This window comes from Hesperophylax consimilis, chromosome 16 (genome assembly GCF_061612785.1).
Source record: "Hesperophylax consimilis isolate HC1 chromosome 16, BYU_Hcon_1.0, whole genome shotgun sequence".
NCBI classification, from domain to species: domain Eukaryota; kingdom Metazoa; phylum Arthropoda; class Insecta; order Trichoptera; family Limnephilidae; genus Hesperophylax; species Hesperophylax consimilis.
The window spans coordinates 4695835-4720291 of NC_142851.1; the positions used below are offsets into that span (position 1 = coordinate 4695835).

A 24457-nucleotide genomic window follows, 5' to 3' on the forward strand; every position below is an offset into this window, starting at 1 on the left:
ATTCCCTAAAAAAATCATGTGTTTTCCAAAATGTACTATTCTCTAAGGTTTTTCGACGTTTTTGAGTAGAAATATGTTTTTTTTTTCATCTTTTTTCGTGTTTTAAATTAAAATATTCTAACTTAAAAATATTAAAGTTTATTGCATTTACAAAAATCTAAAAGGTATTTTATCTTGTTTCTTAAAATAGTATTTGGTTTTACGACATCTTTTAAAAGAAGAAATATAAGGTAAATTTAAATTACCTAGGAAGTATTCCGAAATTCGATGAGAAATTTCAAGTTTATACAACAAATAAACTAATCTCTTCTTCTATATAAACAATTTTTATACTTTTTATGGCTGTAAAATGTTGGTCATTTTTATTTTATTAGTAGCGTTTTAATATACACGTTTGTTAATCAATTATTTAAAAATTTCACCACGTTCATTAGTAAGGCTAAATGTATTTTAAAATGAGTCATTAAGTCATAATTATATTGCTAACAAAAATTATTGACGTTCAAAGCTTCGAATGGAATGCACGTACACTGTCCAGTAGCTACTTATCTAGCGGGAGGGGGCTTTGATGATTACGAGTGGAGTATAGACTAATTGTTCGCCGACCAGCAATTCGTTTGATGGTGGATGTCGTAATTAATGAAACGATTATATTTGACAATTGATTATGCGAGCTGAATATTTGATACAATAACCGGCAGGACTCTTCAGTAGTCTCAACGACGTGGAAAGGAGTTATCGACCTTTTGCGGCGGTAATGGTTTCGTGCTGCGATTTCACGGTAAAATTTATTTATTATTGCAATTAAGCATTTTGTCAATAGGATGTTCAATTACAGAACTTATAATGTATTAAAATAATATTATAAAATCAATTTTATTAAATTAAAAAAAATTAAATGTACTTCTAGTTCTAAACACAAAAACAATTAATTTAATTAATTAGATTCTTACACGCCGGTTGGTGTGGTAAAGTCAGCTGTACTGGACGGGAGTCCGCACAAGACTGTAGATTTAGGCGCCGGGTCCAAACCGTGTCTTCAACCGATGAGATGCTCCTTTACGGCCGATGATGATGATTGTAGTTGATATTGTGATGAAATCTGCCTCCCGCACCCAGGCTTGGTGAATGTTGGGCACTGGGTGTGCTGTTGTCTCTGCTCGCTTCTGGTGTTGGCGGTTTTCCAAAGGAGGGCCGGCTGGTCTTGAAGAGGTGACACCAGAAGATCTTGGAGCAGAAGACTCGGCGAGGTGAGGCAGATGTTGGGCAGGAGTCACTTGTAGATAAATAAAACGCTTGGTTTCGGTGGTAAAGATGAACTGATTTATTTTGAATTATGGGGCTGCTTATATTTAATTAGCCTGACTCGTGCCCGACATTGGGCTAGGAGCCCAAAAGTGGTGGGGGGTTGTACCCGCGCCAACAATGCGTTTATAGCCTCTGACAAAATGTTGCATATTCATTTTGTCGATAGCAATGGTGATAGTAGTCGCTTAAATTTGCGAGTTAGAAAAGATTTTGAGCGCTTACATGAATGACAATTACATAGTTTAAATGCATAGTAGTTATAGGAATGTGTATCTTGACAACTAGATTTTTTGTTTGTCAAGATACGACAAAAAATAAGAAATGTTTGTAAAATAAATGTGTAAAAATGATCTCAAGCGATCAAATTTGTAAAACATGTTAAGTTAGTATTTTTCCGAGGTCCCCCGTAACATAGCGCTCAGAAAGAGATAAGATTCACTATGCTACGAGGTTCCTGGATTTTTGTACACGCAAAAAAGGTAAAAAATATTGTTCAAAAATGGGTTTACATATGGGTGAAAAACAGCTTTTTTAGTATCTCCTCAGCGGTAGTATATCGAAAATAGTGTTTATTTGACTACCGCCGAGGGGATGAACAAGTAAAATATACATATTTGCAATGTTTAAAAATTGATTTTTCCTAGTAAATTTTACATAGAAAAAATGCTGGACATTGATCCACGCGGCAGGTAAGCCGGCGATGTGGTATCGAAGCCATTCGGAGTCAAAGTTTTCAAGCCGCTTGGGCCGAAAGATAGTTTAGAGGGAGTTTTTTTGGTTTGTGACACAACCACAGAATCGTTTTTGTCTGGCTTGTGTACTCAGCCAGGCCCCGCTACTTTTGCCGGCCGGAGGAATCCCGCCGGCCCACTGAGCAGGCGCTCGCGCCCCCCAACTGCCTTTCTCAAGGCAACACTTTTCACGCAAAGTATTACTCAACATAAAAATCCACGCTGGCCCCTACAAACCGCCCGCAAGCACCCGAGACGTGCTCTCTTTTTAAGAGGAGACACAGACTTCCGCATGTCAAGATGTTCCCGACGAGGATGCTACCTGAAGACCACGAGGACTCCCCGGTCGTGGTACCGCCCGGCGCTCATCAAATCGCGCTGCGTAAGAAGACCGGGACCGTGCGCTATACGGTCCCCGCACCACAGCCCCGCCCCGAGGACCCAAGGACCCGGAGACCATCCACCACCACGGCTTCCACGACGCCCGACGCCACCGAGATGACGGAGCCCGCAGCAGGCCCCTCTTGGGCAGCAGGACCCAGTTCTGCCCCCACGCGCCCCCCGATAGGCCCAGCGTCGGCCTACGTGGCGCCCCCGAGACCGCAGCAGCCGATGGAGACGGCTGCCCCCCAGGATGGAGGCTGGACGAGGCCGTCTAACCCCGTGAAGAGGCCCATGTCCCCACGGGGACCACAACCGCTCCAATGTGGCAACCGTTTTGAAGAGTTGCCCGAGGTAAGCGAAGGCGCCGGCGCGCCGCGTATAAAGCGTGCCAATACTAATAATAATTTCTCTCCCGCAGGTACCGGCAGGAGAGACCGCGTTCCCCCGGTCGTGATGACCCTGGGGAACATGACACACGCGCAGATCACAGCTGCGGTGCAAGGACATCTGGGGGCTGGTAAGCATTTTACTTTCAGGTATAACAGGGGCGGCACGGCCAACATCTTCGTGCGCACGATGGAGGACCATCGCGCCCTCACCAATGGACTGCGGGCGGAGGCTCGCGGCTTCCATACATTCACGGCCGAAGCAGAAAAGATGAAAAAGGCTGTCATCAAGGGCCTGCCGCTCGTAGAAGTGGAAGATATCAAGGCAGACCTGGAATCGCAGGGATTCCCAGCAGTGAAGGTGGTCAAGATGACCGCCTCAATAGAATATCCCATATACTTAGCGCACTTCAATAAGGAAGTCAACATGGGACAGCTGCGCGCGGCCGTCAAATACCTGTGCCACTGCCGAATTCGACTCCAGAAGCACAGGAGCAACCACCTTCAGCACGGCACTCAGTGCTACAGATGTCAAGACTTCGGGCATGGGTCCCGAAACTGCTCGCACACAGCAAGGTGCGTAAAATGCTTACTGGAGCATGCTTCGGCAGAATGCCCCAAGAAGACGAGAGATGAGCCCGCCGCATGCTGCAACTGCTCAGGCCCGCATCCCGCCAATTACCGAGGCTGCCCCAAGCGGGTAGCGTACGTCGCCTCAATACAGCAGCGACCTGCCAGAAGGGCCCAACGCCCGCCGGCAGAACAGAACCCGAGCAGGCCACCTCCTCAGCCGAGGACGGATGGACGCACATGGGCCAACGTAGCCGGAGGCACCGCCCCCGCCCAAGAGCAGCGCGAGACCGCGCCGCCCCCACAGCCACGCCCACAGCAGGAGCCCGTGCGCGCGCCCACCTCTTCAGATGACAACCTGGACCTGATGGCCCTGCTCCAAGGCCTCCTGAGGATGCGATCACAGCTCGCCCGCTGCGCAACAAGAGCAGACAAGCTCGTCATCCTGATTGAGCTCCTAGACACCCTCGATGCCTAATACCGAGACGGTGAAAGTCCTCGTATGGAACGCATTTAGCGTGCGCAACAAGACAGACGAACTGCTCGCTTTGGCAAACGAATTACACACCGACATTATTCTCCTATCAGAATCTCACTTGAATCCAAGCGTACCGCTGAGAGTGCAAGGTTTCGAGATTTATCGTGACGATCGACAAGGAAGATCAGGCGGAGGAACCGCAATATTCGTTCGGCAATCTATGACGTCCACAAGAATACCTACTCCGAAGTTGAAGCACGCTGAAGCCACGATTATCGAAGTCACCATAGAGGGTAGAGCGCATACCATCATCTCTGTATACTGCACCCAACATAACCTAGTGAGAGAAGATCTCAATAAATTGCTCAATCTGGGACCGATTGTTGTGATGGGAGGCGACTTGAACGCCAAACACAACTATTGGAATAACTACAGAGGAAATGCGAACGGAAATACGCTCTTTACACACATGCAGACAAATACCTATTCGATAATGGCGCCCGACAGACCTACGTACTACTCGCAACGATCTAGATATCCGAGTACACTGGACATAGTACTCGAGAAAAATGTCAAGACAATATCTCCACTGCGCACACTAGACGAACTGTCTTCGGACCACCTGCCCGTGAGCTTTACTATAGGCGGCACAACTTCAAGGACCCCCAGAAAACAGCGCAATTACAAGGATGCGAACTGGGAAGGATTCAAAAAAGAAGTCAACGAACGAATTCATCTCACTTCGGGAACTCTGCGCTCACCACAAGAAATCGACGCAGCTACAAGCACTCTCACAGAGATTCTTCAAACAGCACAAGATACACACATTCCTCTCAAAGAAATACACCCATACACGATCAAGCTTCCCGAGTACGTTCTATCGCTCATCAAGGAGAAAAATCGCCTGCGACGCATGTTTCACCGCACACGCGACGAATATTTCAAGACAGCGTATAACTGCCTGCAGAGGGAAATCAAGACCGAAATCGCAGAACTCAAGCGCGAACTTTGGGACAAAAAAGTCGCATCACTCACGCCGAAGGATAATTCCCTATGGAAAATGGCAAGCGCGCTGCGACATAAAGACTTCACAATCCCCCCGCTACAGAAATTGAACGGCCCCGGGACGGCGCTTTCGCTACAAGAAAAAGCTGAAACACTCGCCGACGGATTCGAGAGAGCCTACGCCGCTACAGACGGCCTTTCCGACCCGGCTACGGACCGGATCGTAGCTGACTCTCTACGAGACTTGAGGGAAGCGGAGCAGACAAACGCTGAAGATATTCACTTTGCTACGCCAAGCGAGATTGCTGTCACAATCAGGCGATTGAGAACAAACAAGGCGCCGGGAAGCGATCAAATTCACAACATCTTACTCAAACATCTCCCTCAAAAAGCCATCATCTACACAACAAAATTGTTCAATGCCTGCCTCATGACCGGGCATTTCCCCCAGATTTGGAAATCGGCGACCGTGCTGCCTTTCGCAAAGCCGAATAAAGATAGAACGCAGCCGACAAGTTACCGGCCGATTAGCCTATTATCTACGCTGAGCAAGGTATTTGAACAAATTATACTCAACAGACTTGTACCGCACCACGACGACAACAAAACGTTGCCAGACGAGCAGTTCGGCTTCAGAAAGAGGCACTCCACGACCCATCAACTCACCAGAGTAGCGGAATACATCGCAAGAAAATTTAACGAACATCGCTTCACCGCCGCTGCGCTCATCGACCTAGAGAAGGCATTCGACACCGTATGGATAGACGGGCTCGTGCATAAACTGCACCGCACTAACACGCCCATATACCTAACGAGACTGATACAGGAATACCTAAAGAATAGATCGTTCAGAGTGTTCATAAGGAACGTGCTATCTTCAATGCGTGAGATTCCAAAAGGCGTGCCGCAAGGAAGTTTACTTGGACCATTTCTCTTCATTCTGTTTACCTTCGACATCCCCCGAGACGAGAGATGCAATCTGTCTATCTACGCAGATGACGTCAAACTATACGTTTCCTCGCTGAAAGCGAATATGGCCGCTATTTACCTACAGAGGGCGCTCGACGCGCTCGTAGAATACTACAAAAAATGGCGCCTGAAACTGAACGAGGCGAAAACTGAAGCCATCATGTTCACGAGAAAACGTGTAAACAGAACACCTGACTTTAACATCGAAATGGGAGGACACAGCATAGAATGGAAAGATGAAGTGACATATCTGGGCCTGACCATGGACTCCCGCCTCAACTGGAAATCTCACCAAGCGAAGATGCACACGCGCACGCGACAAGCGATCGGCATGATGAAGCCAATTTTCAATAGACGGAGTCCGCTACTTCCCAAAACCAAACTCCTCGTCTACTACTCGCTCATTCGTCCAGTACTCTCGTATGCGATTCCCGTATGGAGCAGCATCTCACACTCAGACCACAAGAATCTACAGACACTTCAAAATCTCTGCATTAAAATCACATACAACACGAGACTCAGAACAAACTTGAAGAGATTACACGAACGAGAACAAATTCCAACTCTATACGAATTCACACACAGACTGACTGAACGCTTTTACAAATCACTCACACTTAGTAAAAATCAACTAATACGAGACATAGGACAATACAATGCTCCGAGCGACTTGACATTCAGATACACACATAGACTACCAAAACACATCCTCATGGACCATGACCACATATGGCACATACCAGAACTAGACGCGGACGAATAGCGAGCAGTAGGTATTTCCTAAACTCCCGACCTTCTTCCCAAATATATAATGTTTATATATCTATTTATATATTTATATAATATTTTATAATTTGTATGTATATGTATGTTTATTTTCTATCTTCCCATAAGTATATATTAACATAAAAACAGACACACACACACACATCTCAAAAATGCAGGACATCATATACCGATGTTACTGAAGGCCGCAAACGTTTCAAGTTGACGTTCGGCCGCTCCTTCCTGGGTAAGGTTTTCTGCGATTTTCCTTACTCCCAACGGCAAATGCGGAAGGACTCCAACAAAAGGGCGCAGCCAAAATTTCCTCCCCATTCCCAACACAACACAAACAGACACGTATGTAGTATATGGCCGCTGTAGGTCGCCGCTGGTGCTGATGCTGGATGATGATACATGCAATTTTAGTAGGGTTTTTAGGTAACAAATTTTTTCCCTACCGAGAAAATACAAGGCCTCTAAGTCTATAAAAGCCAGGTAATATTTGAATAAACCCATATGAGGTAAAAATTGTGAGGCGCATATGACGCCGTTCTATTTGTATAAAGAACATTAACTTTAAATTCAGTAAATTTAAATGATTCACCACTTCATGGAATATAAGAATCTAGAAAATGAAAAAAAAAAAAAAATGCTTGGGCCGAAAATTGGACAAAATGACCAGTGGCGGGGAGTGGTGATTTTGCCAGTGGCGTGGGGTAGGGACATTTTATAAAAGTAAAACAATTTTTATGAAATTAAATAATGTGGTCAACTACGTCCGTTACATCAGCCATGAGCCTGGTTTAAGAAAGTTTTAACCAAACAATCGTAATAAGTCAAGTTTTTCACTGTTCCGACTTTACGTAATATTTACACCGCGTTTATAAGTAAGAGTTTAAAGTATTAAAAGAAAAATCAGAATAAATCAATCACAAATTCGATTAAATTTTGTTTATGTTTTCTTCTGATTTTATTTACTGTGGTAATTAACTAGTAGCCAATATCCTGTGCGAAATTACTTTTTTTCTGAGTGACCAAAGAACGAATCTTTAAAAAATGTTAACATGAACCCAGCTTTAAGAGTGCGATAGTTCGAGCTACGTAGCGTAGATGGCACTAGTGTAGTAGCTGATAATGGTATTATAATTCTCCAAAAGATGTCTGTAGTATATAGGTTCGCCTCTCCAGTTCAGAAGCGGGGTGAACTAGCTAAACTGTTATTATTCGTACTACGATATAAGTTACAAGCTTGGAAGGAAATGTGGTAAAGGCGGGGAACAAAGCCTTCATACACTTTTATTGCATATTGTCTCATTACTTCTCGGTTGTCTCTTTCATACATTCCCAAACAACAAACAAACATTCCCTAATATCAGTTTTAACTTTTATGCTTTAATATTACGAATAACTTTTTAATGTTTTTTATCTTCTGTGGCTAAAGGTAGGGGGATTTGAGGAGCTGACGATTGAGAATATTGTTAAACTAAACAGTAATAAGTAATAAAATCACCAAAGGATTACATTTTACTTTTTAATATTTCTATTTTTGAGACCGATAATTCGTGGTGGAATTCCATTATAATATATTATAATAAAACAAATAAAAAACTTTATTCCACTTAATTTTATTTTGACCGTAACCGGTTTCAGCTCGTCAAAGCCATCTTCAGACTGGTACACAAAATTCTTAGTCTACGGTTTATATACACAACATATGGGGGAGGGGGGAGAGGGGTAGTTTATAGGGCTTTAAAGCCCTATAAACTACCCCTCTCCCCCCTCCCCCATATGTTGTGTATATAAACCGTAGACTAAGAATTTTGTGTACCAGTCTGAAGATGGCTTTGACGAGCTGAAACCGGTTACGGTCAAAATAAAATTAAGTGGAATAAAGTTTTTTATTTGTTTTATTATAATACATTTTACTTTGGCATTTATTTATAATATAAGGTATAGCTAGTTAGTGGATTATGAAAGGATTCATGTGATAAATAAATGTAAAAAAACGTTATTCCTCAGGAACTTTTAAAAGCATCAAAATAAAATGACGCGAACACAACGTAGCTACCCATGAACAAGGAAACTTCTCGAAACCGAAAAAAAAGTGTTGCATTTCTCCCCGGCATGTTGAGTTATGTGGTTTTGGCAGCGCGGGGCCCGGTCTCGCGAGCTTTGGGTCAATTTATCACAAAACAAAAGCGAATTTCGCCGCTCGCAGCGAACAATGCGAATATTAAAAGAATCGAGGGAGCGTTTCTCCGCGCCAATCGGCCCGCCATTGTTCGCTGTGTTCCCAGTGCCCAGTGCAATTTGTTACGTTCGACCCGCTGTAATGGCTTCATTGCTGACGGAGCCCGCACATTATTATTTGGCTGAATAAGTCGTGCAATTAATTTCAGAATAAGAGAACAAGGGTATAGTGTTTTAAGGCAATCCTTACAAAAATACCAGACTGAAACATGTTTTCCTGGAGGTTCTTAGAAAAAGAACATACCTACTAAAAGTATTTTATTGTAAACTAGTTGAAGTCTCCGGCGTTGCCTAAAGAGTTTTTCTAAGTTAGGTGGAGAAATTTTCTTTTAGTTTTTCATGTCAAGAGTACAAAATTTCATCAAGAAGTATCAACACTCTGTTTCAAGGACGGGAAAAAGGGAGGGGATTGTTTTTCGAAAGTGTTTTCGAAATCTCTTATAAACAGTGACCTTCATCTTTCTTCGAAGGTTAAGTGTGCAATATTTCCTCTCTCTCGAAATAAAACTATAGATTCAAATATAAAGAAAAAAACACACCAATGTAGATACTGTAGATTGTATTGTACAAGTCGGAAGGTAGGTAATGGGTACCCACTTATTTACTCTGTGAAATAGTCGAATAATTACTTGCAAAATAAAATCACACGGGAGAAGTGTTTTATGATCCTAGACGCAAACAGGACGATAAAGTTATTTTTCTTTTTATATAAATTGTAGCAAGTGCAGTATTAAATGCAGTCTTACGCACTAAATATTATATATTATCATGTGTAATTTATTCCACATCTGGAAAGTTATCAATTATAATTTTTGCCTTATTTCTTATTACAGTAGTATTTCATAAAGTCAAAAGTAAGTATCAAAAGACATATACATATCTGGGACCGAAATTAAATAATAAAGTCTCCCATAAAGAAACATTAAAACCTGAAAAACGTTGGAGGAGCGCGATTATATTTTAATGGAATTCAATAAACAGCCAAAGACTGTGTTTGGTCTTGAAATCATAATATGCTTGGTTCCTACGGAAATGCCATTTATCTAGTTTCTAACTCTCAGTAACCATAATCTTGCTTGCAAAACTATTAAACTTGGGACAAGTGCGAATTCGAGTGTTCGATTGATTTGAAAGCAAAAAAACGAATAGCACTACCAAGTTTTGGGTGTTTTTCGGGTACATAATCTTGTTGAAAAGCAAAAAGAATGATGTTGACTATCTTGGAATTGCAGGTATTATATCGTTTAAGTACTCATTCGTTTTGTTGTGGCGATAATTACATCGGGGTATAGCGGTGGAACTCACTATATTGTGGCTGTGTTTTATGCTAGAGATACAGTGGTCATCCTGTTTTCCTTCTTTCCATCTCTTGTTCGTGCCGATATTATATACTATTACCCAATTCCAGCAAACAGCATTTCATTTTGTTTCATCTATTTATTTTCCGTCCATTACAAGGGCATCTGCAGCTTTTCGGATGCAACAGTGTGACTAAAAAGACTTATAAAATGTTATTCCAGTTTGATTTTAATAGGGTAGATATGTAAGTAGTTGCAGGAGTACTATATATAAGTGGAAATGATGTAAATAGCGTGTGTTTACTACTATTTTTGTATTGAATGACTTTCTGTCTCCGACTCTGTTCACTCCTTAGATAGTTAATTTAAAATGATTTATTTATATATCGACTCCTTGAAGGCTTTTACCTGTATACATTTCTAAAGGCTAGTTGTCCAGGAGTATAAGATTAAGTGTGTAGTACATAAAATAAAATAAAAACGGAAGACTTAAGATGTAAGTAGGTACAAATCAAGTATGCAGTTCATTTTCATAGAAAGTTGTACAACAAAGTTAATTTTATGTGTTTAGTCACAATAGTACAAAAAGGTATCACGAAATTAGTTACAGAGCAAAGTATAGTAACTGATATTATTATAAAACACAAATAACGCTAAACAGACAGTAGTTTGAGTGAAAAAGAAAAAAAATGTTCTGTAATGACTGATGACTGAATTTTGTATGAACACTGAGTGCTGGCAGTAAACATCGATTGAACTATACTTATTACCAAGTCTGTGCACCATTTGAATAGGCAAATTTTCGAAACAGCTATTAGCAGACTTAGGAACATTATACAGAGCAGTCAGTCGTGTGTCACGCGTAGGTACACGTATTTAATTAGTTAGTTGGCTAGTAAAATCAATGATTACGACATGATGCGTTCGCATTTACGTTTTACGTCTAAGCCGATGAGCTCAAAATAATTTAAGCCCCCATTAGTTCTAAGCATTACAAAGCAGATTTACGATGTAGTTAATCCACTGTATTACGAATATAATATTAATTAGGTACCGCGAGATAAACAGATCGATTCTTTGATATTAGTTCTAATATCTGAACTCATATTTTGCTCATCGTTCAATTAGAAGAACGATTTTATTTGCTATGTTATGATAAAGCATTTTCAACTTTTCATTTTTTTTAAATTTCAAAATTATGCTGTTTAACCTCAAATTTACGAATATACATTTAAAAGTACACATTTATTTTGTATTTTTTTGGTTAGAATATATTACAAAGTGTGTTATTTAATTTAATATAATATATAATGTCACGTCGCAAAGTATTTGCTTTTTTAAAAAATAAAATTATCATTGAAGACACGTTCTTGTGTCCTGTTCAGGGTTGATCAATGCAAAACGAACTCTAAGCAGAATTCTTGCCTGAACAGACTCTGCAATGATTACAATAGCGTATTATCCAAGGTTGATATTTTCTGTTGCGAACTTACCAAATACAAGAGGTCCATAAAAGAATATTTCTCTAATGGTTTGTGAAAAATGTTATGTCTCTATTATGATTTGATTTATATCTGCAACTTCCCTTCGTGGCCATAAATGCATTGATAAATTTATTTTTTTCGTTCTTTATAATCTTTTGTTTTGTATAAATTTCTTAATTCATATTCTTTTTTTACAAATTTTATTTATTTATTCCATATTATGCTGTTTCAGTAGAGGTAAAGTCACAAGGAGGAAATCCATAATTGGTTTTATTTTGGCTTTATAATACTTATGTACAAAACTGATTAATGTAAACTGTCCATTTCCCGAAAATACATATAAGCAACTCTCCAACGAAAATTTGTAACAAAAAAAGATTCAGTCGCATCTAGGAATTGAACCCAGAATCTCAGTTTCGCTGAGGCTTTGCTCTACCACTGAGCTGATTCGACCCTATCCCCTTCGGTCATATTTAACTGTGGCCTGCTTAGACTAAGAACTACAATCATTATCTACATTTTCTTAAAGCATATTTTTATTGGCATTTATTTTTATGATTGCAAGATTCTTCCCGAACTAAATGCAATCTAGATAGTGTCTTAGATAAATATATTAATTTTTATTTTAATGTGCGATATCTATTGACCTTTCTACAAGTCTAAGATTGTATATAGCAGGTTGCAGTATTCCTACTGGCTTCATTCTATTCACAGAAAATTTGTAGCTTGCATGTTATATTATATCCGTTTATTTTTGCAAAGAGTTCCTTATAAATTATTCTCAAAGAAGGCCACCCAACGCCTCAAAGAGGTTCTCCACTTGCAACCCAACACCTTCCCTAAGCACCTCCGTTCCTTTGAAGGCCGATTCTTCAATACACTAAGCCAGGCTTTCACAAGACATATTATATTTCATCCTCAGCCAATGTTGCAGATGTTCATCGTTATAATTTCTTAGCGGAATTCGCTAAACCGTGAAAAAATGTGGCCAGATATAAAATATTATCGTTTAAATCTTAGGTTTTTAAATAATGTACGAGTTTGTAAATCATTTCCGAACGCTGATTTTTTAAAAAGTTTTATTTATACTATCGGTTAGGAAGATATGCATACTAGTAAATAGTAAACGTTTTCAGGAACAACTTTTTTAAGTATATGTATATATGGCTATGGCCAGCGCCCTTGAGGTGATTTTGCACAAAACGACGATATAAAAATCATTCAAATATTATTATTATGGGTATTCTGTTTCATGTTTTGTTTAGATTTATTAGTAATATCTTTTTTTCAATAATAATTAACTATTTATTATAATCCGATTCCTTCTTTAAGTAACGGCCCAAGAAAAATTAAAGCTGATATTAGCTCAAAATTAAACAGTGAAATGTACATGTTATATTTTGAGCTTAGTTAAACGTCTTTTAAAACTTCTGTGGTGCTTAGTACTAAGTCGATTAGGTCACTTTTAACTTGATTATTTAAGAATAGTGAACCTACCTAAACCTTTTCAGATTTAAATATCTAATCAATAAAAGTTACCGTAACATGGCTAATCCCAAACAATTAATTTTAATGTTTTGTGGTGATAAATGTAAATAATTAGTAATTATTTATTTTATTTATGTTTATTTTTTTATTTGAGACACAAACAGCACATTTAAAGTACATTCTTGTATGGTATAAAATAAATTTACATTAAAATATAAATGTCCCTAGAATAATGTATCTGCAGCAATCACATTTGCACATTCACTATCAAAACAATGTCATAATTTTTTTATACAAAGCTTAAAATTACAGAAACTACAAGACATAATAATTTAAAAAATATGATTAATTTAGGTATGTAATAGAAAATATCAAACCATCAAAAATCGACAAACAATATTTGTTTTTCATTTTATTTTACAGGTACCGAAATCGTGGAGATATCTCATGAAACAAGTTATATTATTTACGAAAATATCTATGCAAGTATGTGTTTTAGCAATATTGTTGTAAAATCAAGACATTCTAGACATAGGATTAAAATAAACAGTGTTATTGGTAAAAAATTCGGTCCAAAATATGTTAAGGTTTCTGGTGAATTTGGGCCTGGCGTTTAACTTGATTAGATTGACTAAGATACTATCTACTTGATTATTCACAATTTTGTAAAGCATTAAGAGGTCATTTATGTTTCTTCTTTTAACTAGACTCTCTAATTTGAAATATGTAAGTCTTTGTTCGTAACCGTCTAGTAGATGATAGACACCTGATCGATAAGACGAAATCCGTGTAAATTTTCTTTGGACAGATTCAAGTCTAGATACCTGTGTAATGTAATGTGGATTCCAGACTGTTGACCCGTACTCAAGAACACTACGGATTAACGAATTGAATAGAATTATTAGGCTATTAGAGTTCTTGAACAGTTTAGTTGATCTTACAATAAAACCTAGTACTTTATTTGATTTATTTACAATGTATTCTATGTGTTGGTTGAACGTTAGTTTGTTGTCGAATATAATTCCTAAATCTTTGATCGATTCAACTGTTTCCAGATTGTGACCACATATGCTATATGAATATAGGGTTTTTTTGGTATTCTTAGTTAAATTTATAACTTTGTAATAGTATTGTGATAGATGTTATTTCATTTATTATATTGAGACGGGCCTCAGTCGAAACTTCGCAGTCGAGTTCAGCTTTTTAAATACTAAGGGTACATAATAATTCGTTAATTTTTTTATACTTCTAATATTACACTTCATAATTACTAATGAGTTTGTGAAGGTGTAAGTTACGCTGTTGTGCCTTTCATATATTGTTTATTGATATGCTTTGAACTGGAAATCAATTCGTTGTCCAAGTATATATCTGTAGATACGAAATCGTGAGTAAGAAATCAGTAAATGATTGCGAGAGGTTGGATTATGGGATTGAATTCCACATCCTATTACAACTAATGGCGTTGGCGCAAAAAGACAAAATGATTCTTATACCATGTATGGACGTAATGCGTATGCAGCAGCGGTCTATTGTAGTTTCGTAGTATGAAAATCAATAGCATAAGATGTGGTGTATCGAACCCTTCAAAAGGTAAGATGAATTAACCCTCCAGCGTTTAAGGGTCATATATGACCGGGCGTCCATATTTTATAAAAGTATATTAATTTTTTTAAAAACCTAATTTTTTAAACCTAAAGCCGCTATCGTTACAACCGGCTTAAATTTAAGAATTATTTCTTATTTTTTATTGTATTAACGTGATAAAATTGAAGATACAGTTTTTTTATAAATTCCCCAAATAAAACGAACGTGTTTTTGAAATATCGAGTTCTCTCAATTTTTCTATGATTGGAGAAAAAATTTAAGTAAAAATGTGGTTATCGTTTTTGACCACGTTTTATATTAAAATTTTATTATTATTTCAACAGTATTATTTATTTAAATGCATACATCGTAAAAATAATTTTATCTTCTTTCTAAAAAAAGTTTGTGTTTTTACGGAAAATTAAAAAATAAAATGTATGTAGCGCATTTGAAATACACAGAAAACATTGCAAAATGTATAAAAGTGATTTATTTATATGTCTGAGGTTTATGATTAAAATGCCGCTTTTTTATGAAACATTTATAGGTTCATAAAAAAGTTCATTTATTAACTTGTTATAGGTTCAATAGCTCAAGTGAAGCAGTTGTGCCAATATCGACCTATCTGCTTCCTCCAGCCCACAGCATTACTCAATCTGGATAGTATTTTATCACATTGACTTTGACGAATAGTTGAAATTTTTGTCCGTTATCACATAAAAAAAAACTAATCTGTTATTATTCATTCCGCTAAAATAAATCAAAAAGCTTTCAATACATTTACGTGCAGCTCTTCTACCAGTTGTCATTATTACTACAACAGGGTGACTGGTAATTGACGCGAATATCAATGGATACCATAGAGGCTTTTTTCATTAAGATGGTTTTTATATTGATTGTTATGTTGAGGTAGGTATCAAATTTATTCTCGCTAAATGTGACCAAGTGTGAAAATGTGTCACAAGACGTGTTTTAGTGGAAGCTTTACAATGTTATTGTGATTTTTTTTGCATTATGGTAAAAGTGATGTTAAAGTTTGCAAGTGAATTCGATAGGACACAAAGGATTTCATCAAATCAAGACATTTAATAAGATAAGTCTCCGTCATATTTCGCTTTGTTTAATGCTTGACGGTTTGTTTATAACATAATTATGTCAGAGAAATTCAATCATTGGGCCATTTGACAAAGCTATTACGTGGTAACACGGATTAATTTTAGTTTGGAGGATTCACATGTACGGTTGATAAGAAGAGGTTGTGTGGCACTGAACTCTGTTCTCTGATAGCATTCGAAGCATTGACCGACATGGTTTACGTTCAGATTTGGTCTTATTTGATGAATGTTTAGGAATAAAAAATAAAATAACGAAATTATGTCGAGCACCGGATGGCGCCCATAATTACGTATTTGCTTATCTGGAAGAACATCCCCTGTGAATGCTGTGCCCAGAATCACAAAGGGAATAAGGTTTGAAAAAGGATATTTTCTATTTACTTCTTAAATATTTATCTTAATTGTTTATGTTTATTTGCAGTCAGTTTGTATCTCATTCTGTTCAAATTTAAATTCGGCACTTTTATTGTATTTAAGAAGAAAGTTCTTTATCGTACCCAAATTTATACACTCACATAATATTTTATCAAATATTTAAGAAGATGCAAGAAGAGCCAAGACGAAGCGAAAGAGGCATGGATAAGTAAGGAGAAGAGAAAAAGCAAGACTAAGACAAAATAAACGGGAAAGGAATGGAGGAGCCAAAAAGAAGGAAGAAGAGACAAGAAAAACTACTAAATACAAACAGAGAGCAGGGTGACGCAAGAAGATGCAGGAAGAGAATATGAGAGCCAATGAGCCAAGAGAATATGAGAGGAAACAAGAAAAACCTAGAAGAAGCAAGAAGAGATAAAAAGAGACAAGAGAACCCAAAAAGAAACAAGACAGTGCAAAATAAGGGGTTAGAAGTTGCAAGAAGGTGAAGGAAGGGTCAAAAAGAATCACGAAAAGCCAAAAAGAACCAATATGAGCTACTAAAGGGCGAAAAGATGCAAGAAAAGTCAAGGCGAGACAAGAAGAGTTAATAAGAACTAAAAAGAGAAAAGAAGAACAAAGAACAACGAAGGAGCCTAATTTCTAATGCCTAACCACCCTGTAAAACAGCTTTCATCGTGCTTCCGAGCTTTTCAACCAGCTGACAATCATTAAAATTTATCAGAAGCTCTAGTTAGAACGTTACAAATTAAATTGATAATAATTCCGAACCAGTTATCCGAACCATTGTAATGGCAGCTATTCAGGCTCGATGTGTTTGATCACTGGGCACGTTCCCTTCGCCCCTATGGGGGTTGAAGGTTTAACTAAGGGGTGGTGGAGTGTTTAGGGGGTTCGTAGGGTTTAAGGGGATAGCCCTGCCGAAATCACACACGAGTCATTAACATCAGTGGCGCTTTGAGCAGACCTCCCACCCGTCGCGTCGGGACAAAATCAATGTATGTACTAATGTAAAAAACTAGCGAAAGGGGTGAACCTGAAACTGAAACAGTTTTAATGATATTTGGCGTCCATCTAGAGTTCAAATGAGGCTACTTATAGAAAAAAATGTTATACATTTCCTCTTGAAAATCTGTAATAGTGTTTACTGTGGTGTAAGAACTAGACTTGTACTGTAGGTCTTGATAAACTTTAGTTTTATCTCACTGTTGTTTTGCTGAGATGTTCTGGACGGCAGCGAAAATTACCCTAATGATAACCAACCTTCGATAGTAGAGTAGCATGTACTTCGTGGCGAATGGTCTTTCTAATTAGAAAACATGGGTTTTCAAGAGGGTTCTGGTAGGGAGGAAACGCAAAATTGGATAGGTGATTCCACAGCCGAACTATTGACCTTTCAAATTTGTTCACTTTCGGGAACAACTCGTATGGTCTCATATAAATCGTTGGGTCTCCCTTACTGCCATGGTGAGAAATATTATATTTATGTTTTTTCATATTCAACATTTTCTAAAAAAAACACAACATATAACTCAAACCAACAGAAAATATACATTTAAAAACTTGAATACATGGTTAATGAAAAAAAATAGAAATTGCATTAACAAGTTACTTGCAAACCGCCCGTGTTAATAAACATCATTTTTGAGTAAATGTAATTTTTTCACCGAAATTGTTTTCTAATGTGTCTCTCATATATTGAATACTCTTTTTCTCTCTCTCTTTTTTATTTTTTATTAAGCAATTGAGCGTTTTATTATTTCACTTATTTTTATTTTTACACCTACACAGACTATTATACTGTTTCTAATGTTTTAAATGCAATTGCTAGCATTTTTCTTACTTACTATTTTTAAATACAAATTTATTCTACACATATGATAAGTTTTTATGGGGTACCTACTCCATCTCAATAAGAAATCTCACACTAAAATTTCTTAAATTTTTTTTATATCTGTATTATTTTATGTATTCTTTCGTATTTTTTATTAAGCCCTGATTTGTTTACAAAATATATGTAACGATACTGCTACCCCGCTCAGAACAGATATAGTCTAGTGAGTCGGGTAGCGCCCATGATTTGTAAATAACCATTGATATTAATAAACGACCGGGTTACCGGAAATATAAAAAAATGATCTAAACGGTGTTAGAAAAAGAAAAAACTACGCTTTATATTCAAATCTAGAAGTTAACCACAAAATAATTGAAATATGCACCTTCACGAAACCAAAGGTCCCGAACACAAATTTGAAAAAAAAATTGCAATTTATTTATCAATTTTTTTTTACACCTAACGACAAAAACGTTTGTAATACATTTGTCTAATAAAACGAATATGTTTTTACTTTCTTTCGGTTGGTTACAAAAAATTTATTATGTGTGCATTCATAATTTTAGTACGTAAATAAAATGTTTCGTTGTAATAATACAGTTTGAAAGAGTATTTCATCACCATTTAAGAACAGTTTTTTTTTTGGGATAGATTCCGAAGTATTCCATTTATTTTGATTTTATTGCAAAGCGGAAATACTCCGACCTTCTGTCAGAATATGCCATAAGTCTGAGGGGTTAAACGCAAAAAATACGTGTTTTAATGAGGTAAATAAATTTGTGGCGGCATTTATTTTTTCTCGGAAGATTTTTTCAATTTATATTTGCGTTTCAGGTAAACAATTATTGCTTATTAATTTTTCATGCGTTTGGCGTGTCTACCTGCCGTGCAATGTGCAACTGTGCTGAAGGGTCAATGAGTGTTCTCCGAAACATTGTTTCATTAAAATACCGTAGGTACAACAAAGTCTGTTATTTACAGGAAATCTTAAGACGACCTACGCATGGACCTACGTGACGTAGTTATCTACACAATGGAGGCTTGAGATTCTGGGTTAAATTTCCACAATAACCCAAAAAGTTTGATTGTTCTTAAATCAATAACATTTGCAAAATATTGGACTGTTGTAAAATCATTTTAAGTAAGAACATAAATCAGCTAATGGTAATAAAAATAATATTTGGGTTATTTATATAGCGTCGTTTTCGTGAAATATAACCTCAAGGGCATCGATTGATACTAGAACTACAGGCTTAGAACTAGTGACTTACATATAAGACTTATATCTAGTGACTTACGACTAAGGCCTATAACTATTATCTTAATGACATATATATATTTACATATGTAGAAAGTAATAACTAACATTAACATTAACAATCTAATTTTACTAGCACCATAAGAAGAAGGAAGTTCTAAAATATTTAGGTGTTTTTATAATTAATTTTAGAACACGGGTGCCAAATGCGTCCAATTGGTTAGCTGGATATACATCTAAAATGAATGAAGTGAATTAATGAAATTAATTGTTGATCTTTACCGTATTTAAATGATTCATCTGCCAATAATTAAACCGATTGACGTGTTATGTTCCCAGTGATATTGTTCATTGTCCATTGATAGGCAAGTCAATAGCATTTTAACTTTATCATAAGTAGTTGAACGGAATCGCTAGAGAATTTATGTGTGTTCATCAACAATTAAGGTATAAAAAATGCAATATTTGGATAGAATGACGGACTTACGGAAATGAGTGTCTGAAAAGGTGAGTTTTTAGTTTGGATCTACTAAATTCTCATGGACTGTTTTTACATCTCAATTCCATAGGAAGTTAAGTGTTCTTCAGTAATATAAAAACGTTTATATTGCTGATGCAATCTCCGTTTATCCAATTATTTCGTAGCAGGTAACCCCTTCAGTGCTCTCTCATTTTTTACACAAAATCCTCAAAAAATCACGACTTTAACGAGCAACTAAAATGTTGGCAGCCTGCCCCGTTTTCCCCGAAATCGAGAAATGCAGTGTCAGCCCTTCAAACCGCCCCATTTAAAATCCAAAACCAGTCACGATTCTAAAAGGAAGAGATTTAAATCCCCCCCAACTTATGAATCTAATTGGTTCAATAATCCTTTCAAATTCCTGCAACATGCTCCGCCACATTTGGCTGGCTTTTTTGTCCATGACTCCCCCACTTTCTACCCTCGCTCTATTTAGCCCCCACTTCAGAAGTCTTTGCGTTTGATGAATATTATTATGTTTAAATCATTATTTTTTAAAGTCTGCCTACCGACAACATGAATGTAAGTTTTACGCAATAATAATTTTTTTTTTGTTGCTTAAATCCGGTAACCAATTGTCTTGCCTGTTTCACATTTTTCGTTTTTCCACTGAGAACTGCCTCACTACCTTTAATCTTAATGTTTAAAATTTATAAAATTCCCCCAAATCAGAGGGCACAATAATCCTGATCAAATTGGTACATCATCTGTCTCCACAGGGAATTGAATCATTGAATAAATTCGTACTAAATACTACTGGTTCTGTTTCATAAACCGAAACGTCTGTATTCCCTGTGCAGTGTAAAACTAGCAGTCGTAGTTTCGCAATTATTATCAGAGATAAAGTTAGTTTAGACCACCGCTTGTGTGTCTGTGCATGACGGACTGGGGAGTTCTTAATATTAATATGTAGGTATAATTGGGCGGTGGTTTGGAAAGGAGATCGCAATTGTGTTAACATAGAATTGAATGCGAGTCGAAAGGCCAATTTTTTTCGTGGAATGGTGGACATAGTTATAAAATATATTTATTTTTCAATGCTTAGCTTATCAATGTTTGATTCAATTCAGACAGGCAAAAACTTATTTCAGAAGAGAAACAATACATTCTAGTCCATGAAGTTTTAGTTCGAACTGTTTGGTAGTGACTTTATTCTGCCTTCAAATCTGTGACAACTCCGTTTGTTTGGCCAACATAATAGTACTATCGTGTTGTTGCATGTATCAAGATTCACATGGAAAAATAAACATCATTTTCGCAGCTGAATAATTATGGCTTTATAGCTAACATGTTGGAACCACATTGATTTGAGAAATTTTAACGCCGATTGCATACATATATTTTGTTTGACGTGTTCATGTAAATATTTAGTTTGTGTTTCTAATAAATAAAAATAAATACAAAGTTATTTCAACTGTTAAGCTTTTATATAAAATATATCAGACTTTCTCTCTACCTGAAGGGTAACAATTTGTTAAAACAAACGAGTATAACACATTGTTTGGAGTATTTGTAAAAAACTTCTTTGATGAATATGTATAGTATGTAACTGGGATTGTAACAAAATAACAATATTTTTGGTAAAATCGAGTTGAAAATATTGTGTTCTTTTTTTTTAAATATATCTTCATATTTGAATTTCGATTATGTTTTCTTTTAAAACGAATAAATAAATGAATGAAAATGTTTCTTAGATGTGGAAATTAACCCAATTCCCGACATCCAATCAGGCTGAAACGATGTCGATGACACAACATTCTAACATTTTCATGGTAATCATACAAAAACTTGCGGGCACACACGAATTTTACGTCGATGACGTCATAAAAAATTACAGTAGTTATATATTAAATAAATTTTAGTACCATTTAATTAGGATTTAGTTTAGGTGATAGCAGTGCTCACTTATTTTAGTCAGTCCCTGGGGAGGAAGGTTTAATCTTCAGTTAGTCGCATTTTACAACGATTAGTTTTATTAACATACATTTATTTTTTTAATTTACGTGTAAAGTTAATCAAACTTTGAAATCAAAAGAAAAATCCCCGTGTCTCTGGAAACAATATCAAAAACACTGGCAACCAGGTATCGAACGTTTTCTGATTCTTAATGGTGGTTTTCTATCCGAGTAATAAAAATCGTAGGGACCTATCTATCTCACCAGTGGCTTTACGACTGGAAAACCTGAGTAGTCACCAAAGGAAACGTTTCTGGGTAATTTCAAAAAGTATTCCTTGACTGGGTAGACAGATTAGTTGATTCAAGGTGTTCACTTTAGTAATCAATTTTTGGGTTATAATGCCGTACAAATGTATCGCTCGTTATAATGCAGATTCATATACAGAATGTTTGCCAGATTTTTGAAAATAGTCAACAGAGTAAAGAAACGTACCTAATATCATATTATAGTGATGCATTTTAAATTTCCACGAAACCATTAATATTAATGAGATGACGACCGAACTAAGCTTAACTGTTTTCGGTATCAGGTACTTGTTGGCTGCGCCAAAACTACACACCAAAAGCTACCAGAATTCAACTGATTATGATACTGAAATACCGGCCACAAGAGGATTGACGCGTTCGACACGATATAACTTCTACAAATGCTCGGTGCTTCTACATACCTAAACATATACTTCACCATAATCTATACATCTTCTGCCCTGGTGATTGGCACTCTTATGTAGTCCAAAACAGTGGTCAAAGAAGGAAAAAGCACAACACGGCATTTTTTTTTCCTTTATTCACAAAAATATATTTGAATACAGTTTTTTACATGCTTTTCGACTACCACACTAGACACATGACCGTATTATGGTTTATAACAAAATTAATCATTAAAACCAAAAATTGATCACAATGATCTTTTTGGTCTTGATAATATTTGTAGTGTAAGTATTTATAGTTTCCACACCGCTCAACAGATTTTTTTTTATTAAAGAAAGACAAATATTCCCGGGTTACGAATAATCTTACAATATATGAAAATCTCCTTATACCACCACAGTAAGCGGAAAATGTTGCTTGTGTTATGATGGAGCACATATCCAGCCGAGGAGCGGAACACGCGACGCGACGCTTGGATGGGACCCAAACGCGATGCTAACTCAGCAACTTACCGGTCAATTTCAGGTATTTCTTTTAGTTTTAAGATGTCTTCATATTGTCTGGCATGTGGCAGTTATAAATGCCACATGACAGAGACAACATTTCGGGCATACCCGAATGACACTTCAGTACAGTCGATACTAGCCGATCTTCAGAAGAGCATCTCAGTGCGAGTTCACTCCCGCAAAAGATTAGCATCCTATAAAACAGACTAAATCCAGTTATATATTCTTTATAAATATCTCACGATAATAAACTTCCTGCAGTGTGGAACGCTAAAGTTTGTCGGTACGCCATTGTACCGCACACAATTAACTTTATATGAATAAATGGCTGCCGTCGTTGATACTATTACTAACAACCCAACACACAGGTAACACGCAAAAGAAAGCTCATTAATCTTTATAACAATAAAGTGAAAAAAATAAAAACAACAAAAACTTCCACGAATTCTTTTATCATCTTTCCTGTATTAAATTTCCTTCTAGCACCGCCTGGGTTAATAATAAAGCCTGCCGTCTGCAGAGGGCGCTAGTTTTGATGGGACATTAATTTTAATTTAACCGACACGTGCCAGGGCATTATTAAACGTGGAGGATTTCAGGATTATAGTTTGATACTATAATGGTGTGCGAATGTTTTGGAAGGATATCATATCTGCGCTGCAAAGGGACCCCTTATGGTTTCATAACAATGAGATTATCAAAAGGGAGACCCCAAAGGATTTTCTACTCGTTCATAAAACCGTTGAGGGATTATTGGCGATGGTGCTCGTGTTTGGCGACGAGGGGTCAATAAAAGAAGCGTGAGTGATTAATACGGCGAAATGAAAACCAACACGATGCAATGGGTTGGTGTGGTGTTGTATTATCTTCAAACACTTGGCATAAGTACACATGGACGTTCTATTATTTCCTTTTCAAACATCTATGCCCAAGCGCAAGCCCAAAAATATTGAGTGTTTGTTGAGAAATATGTAGATAAACTTCACGTTTCAATTAAATTGCAACGAGGAATTCTAGCCTATTCCACGAGATTTTCTCCTAACGTAACCTAGTGTTGATACCCAACGATATATATTTATTTTAACGTCCTTTTTAGGGGTAAGGCTAGCCAAAAATATACAGTATTTATTAAACATAACTAAATTGTCTCAGTAACAGTAAATTTATAAATTAAAGATGTCCACTAATTGTATAATTATTCCCCATCATAAGTTTTCTGGCAATGAGGAATACATATGGTAGTTAGTCCCAGAATTTCTGCACTGAAATAAATCCTGACTACTATTATTATGTAGTGGAATCCAAAAGCTTATCAATGCAAGCAATTCTGAACTTTCAAATGCATCATTTAAAATTTTATATAGAAATACCAAGTAAGTGATAATTCTCCTGTTTGAGAATTTAGGCATATTCAGATCATTTAAAAGAATGTTCAAGCTCAACAATATCTCTGGAATACACATTTAAAAAGTAATATAATATAACCCAATAAACAAAGAACGCAATGTGCACCGATGTTAAATAAATATATATTTTTT

General features: G+C 36.9%; 1 protein-coding gene across 1 annotated transcript in view; it reads left to right on the forward strand.

The window, feature by feature from the left end:
* Nucleotides 1–2331: 2331 nt before the first annotated feature.
* LOC149416581 (uncharacterized) overlaps nucleotides 2332–24457 on the forward strand; it is a 48609-nt gene continuing 26483 nt past the window's right edge. Inside the window, exon 1 of the mRNA XM_089641279.1 lies at nucleotides 2332–2421. Coding sequence (XP_089497405.1) covers nucleotides 2332–2421 — 90 coding nt within the window. The remainder of the gene's footprint in view (nucleotides 2422–24457) is intronic.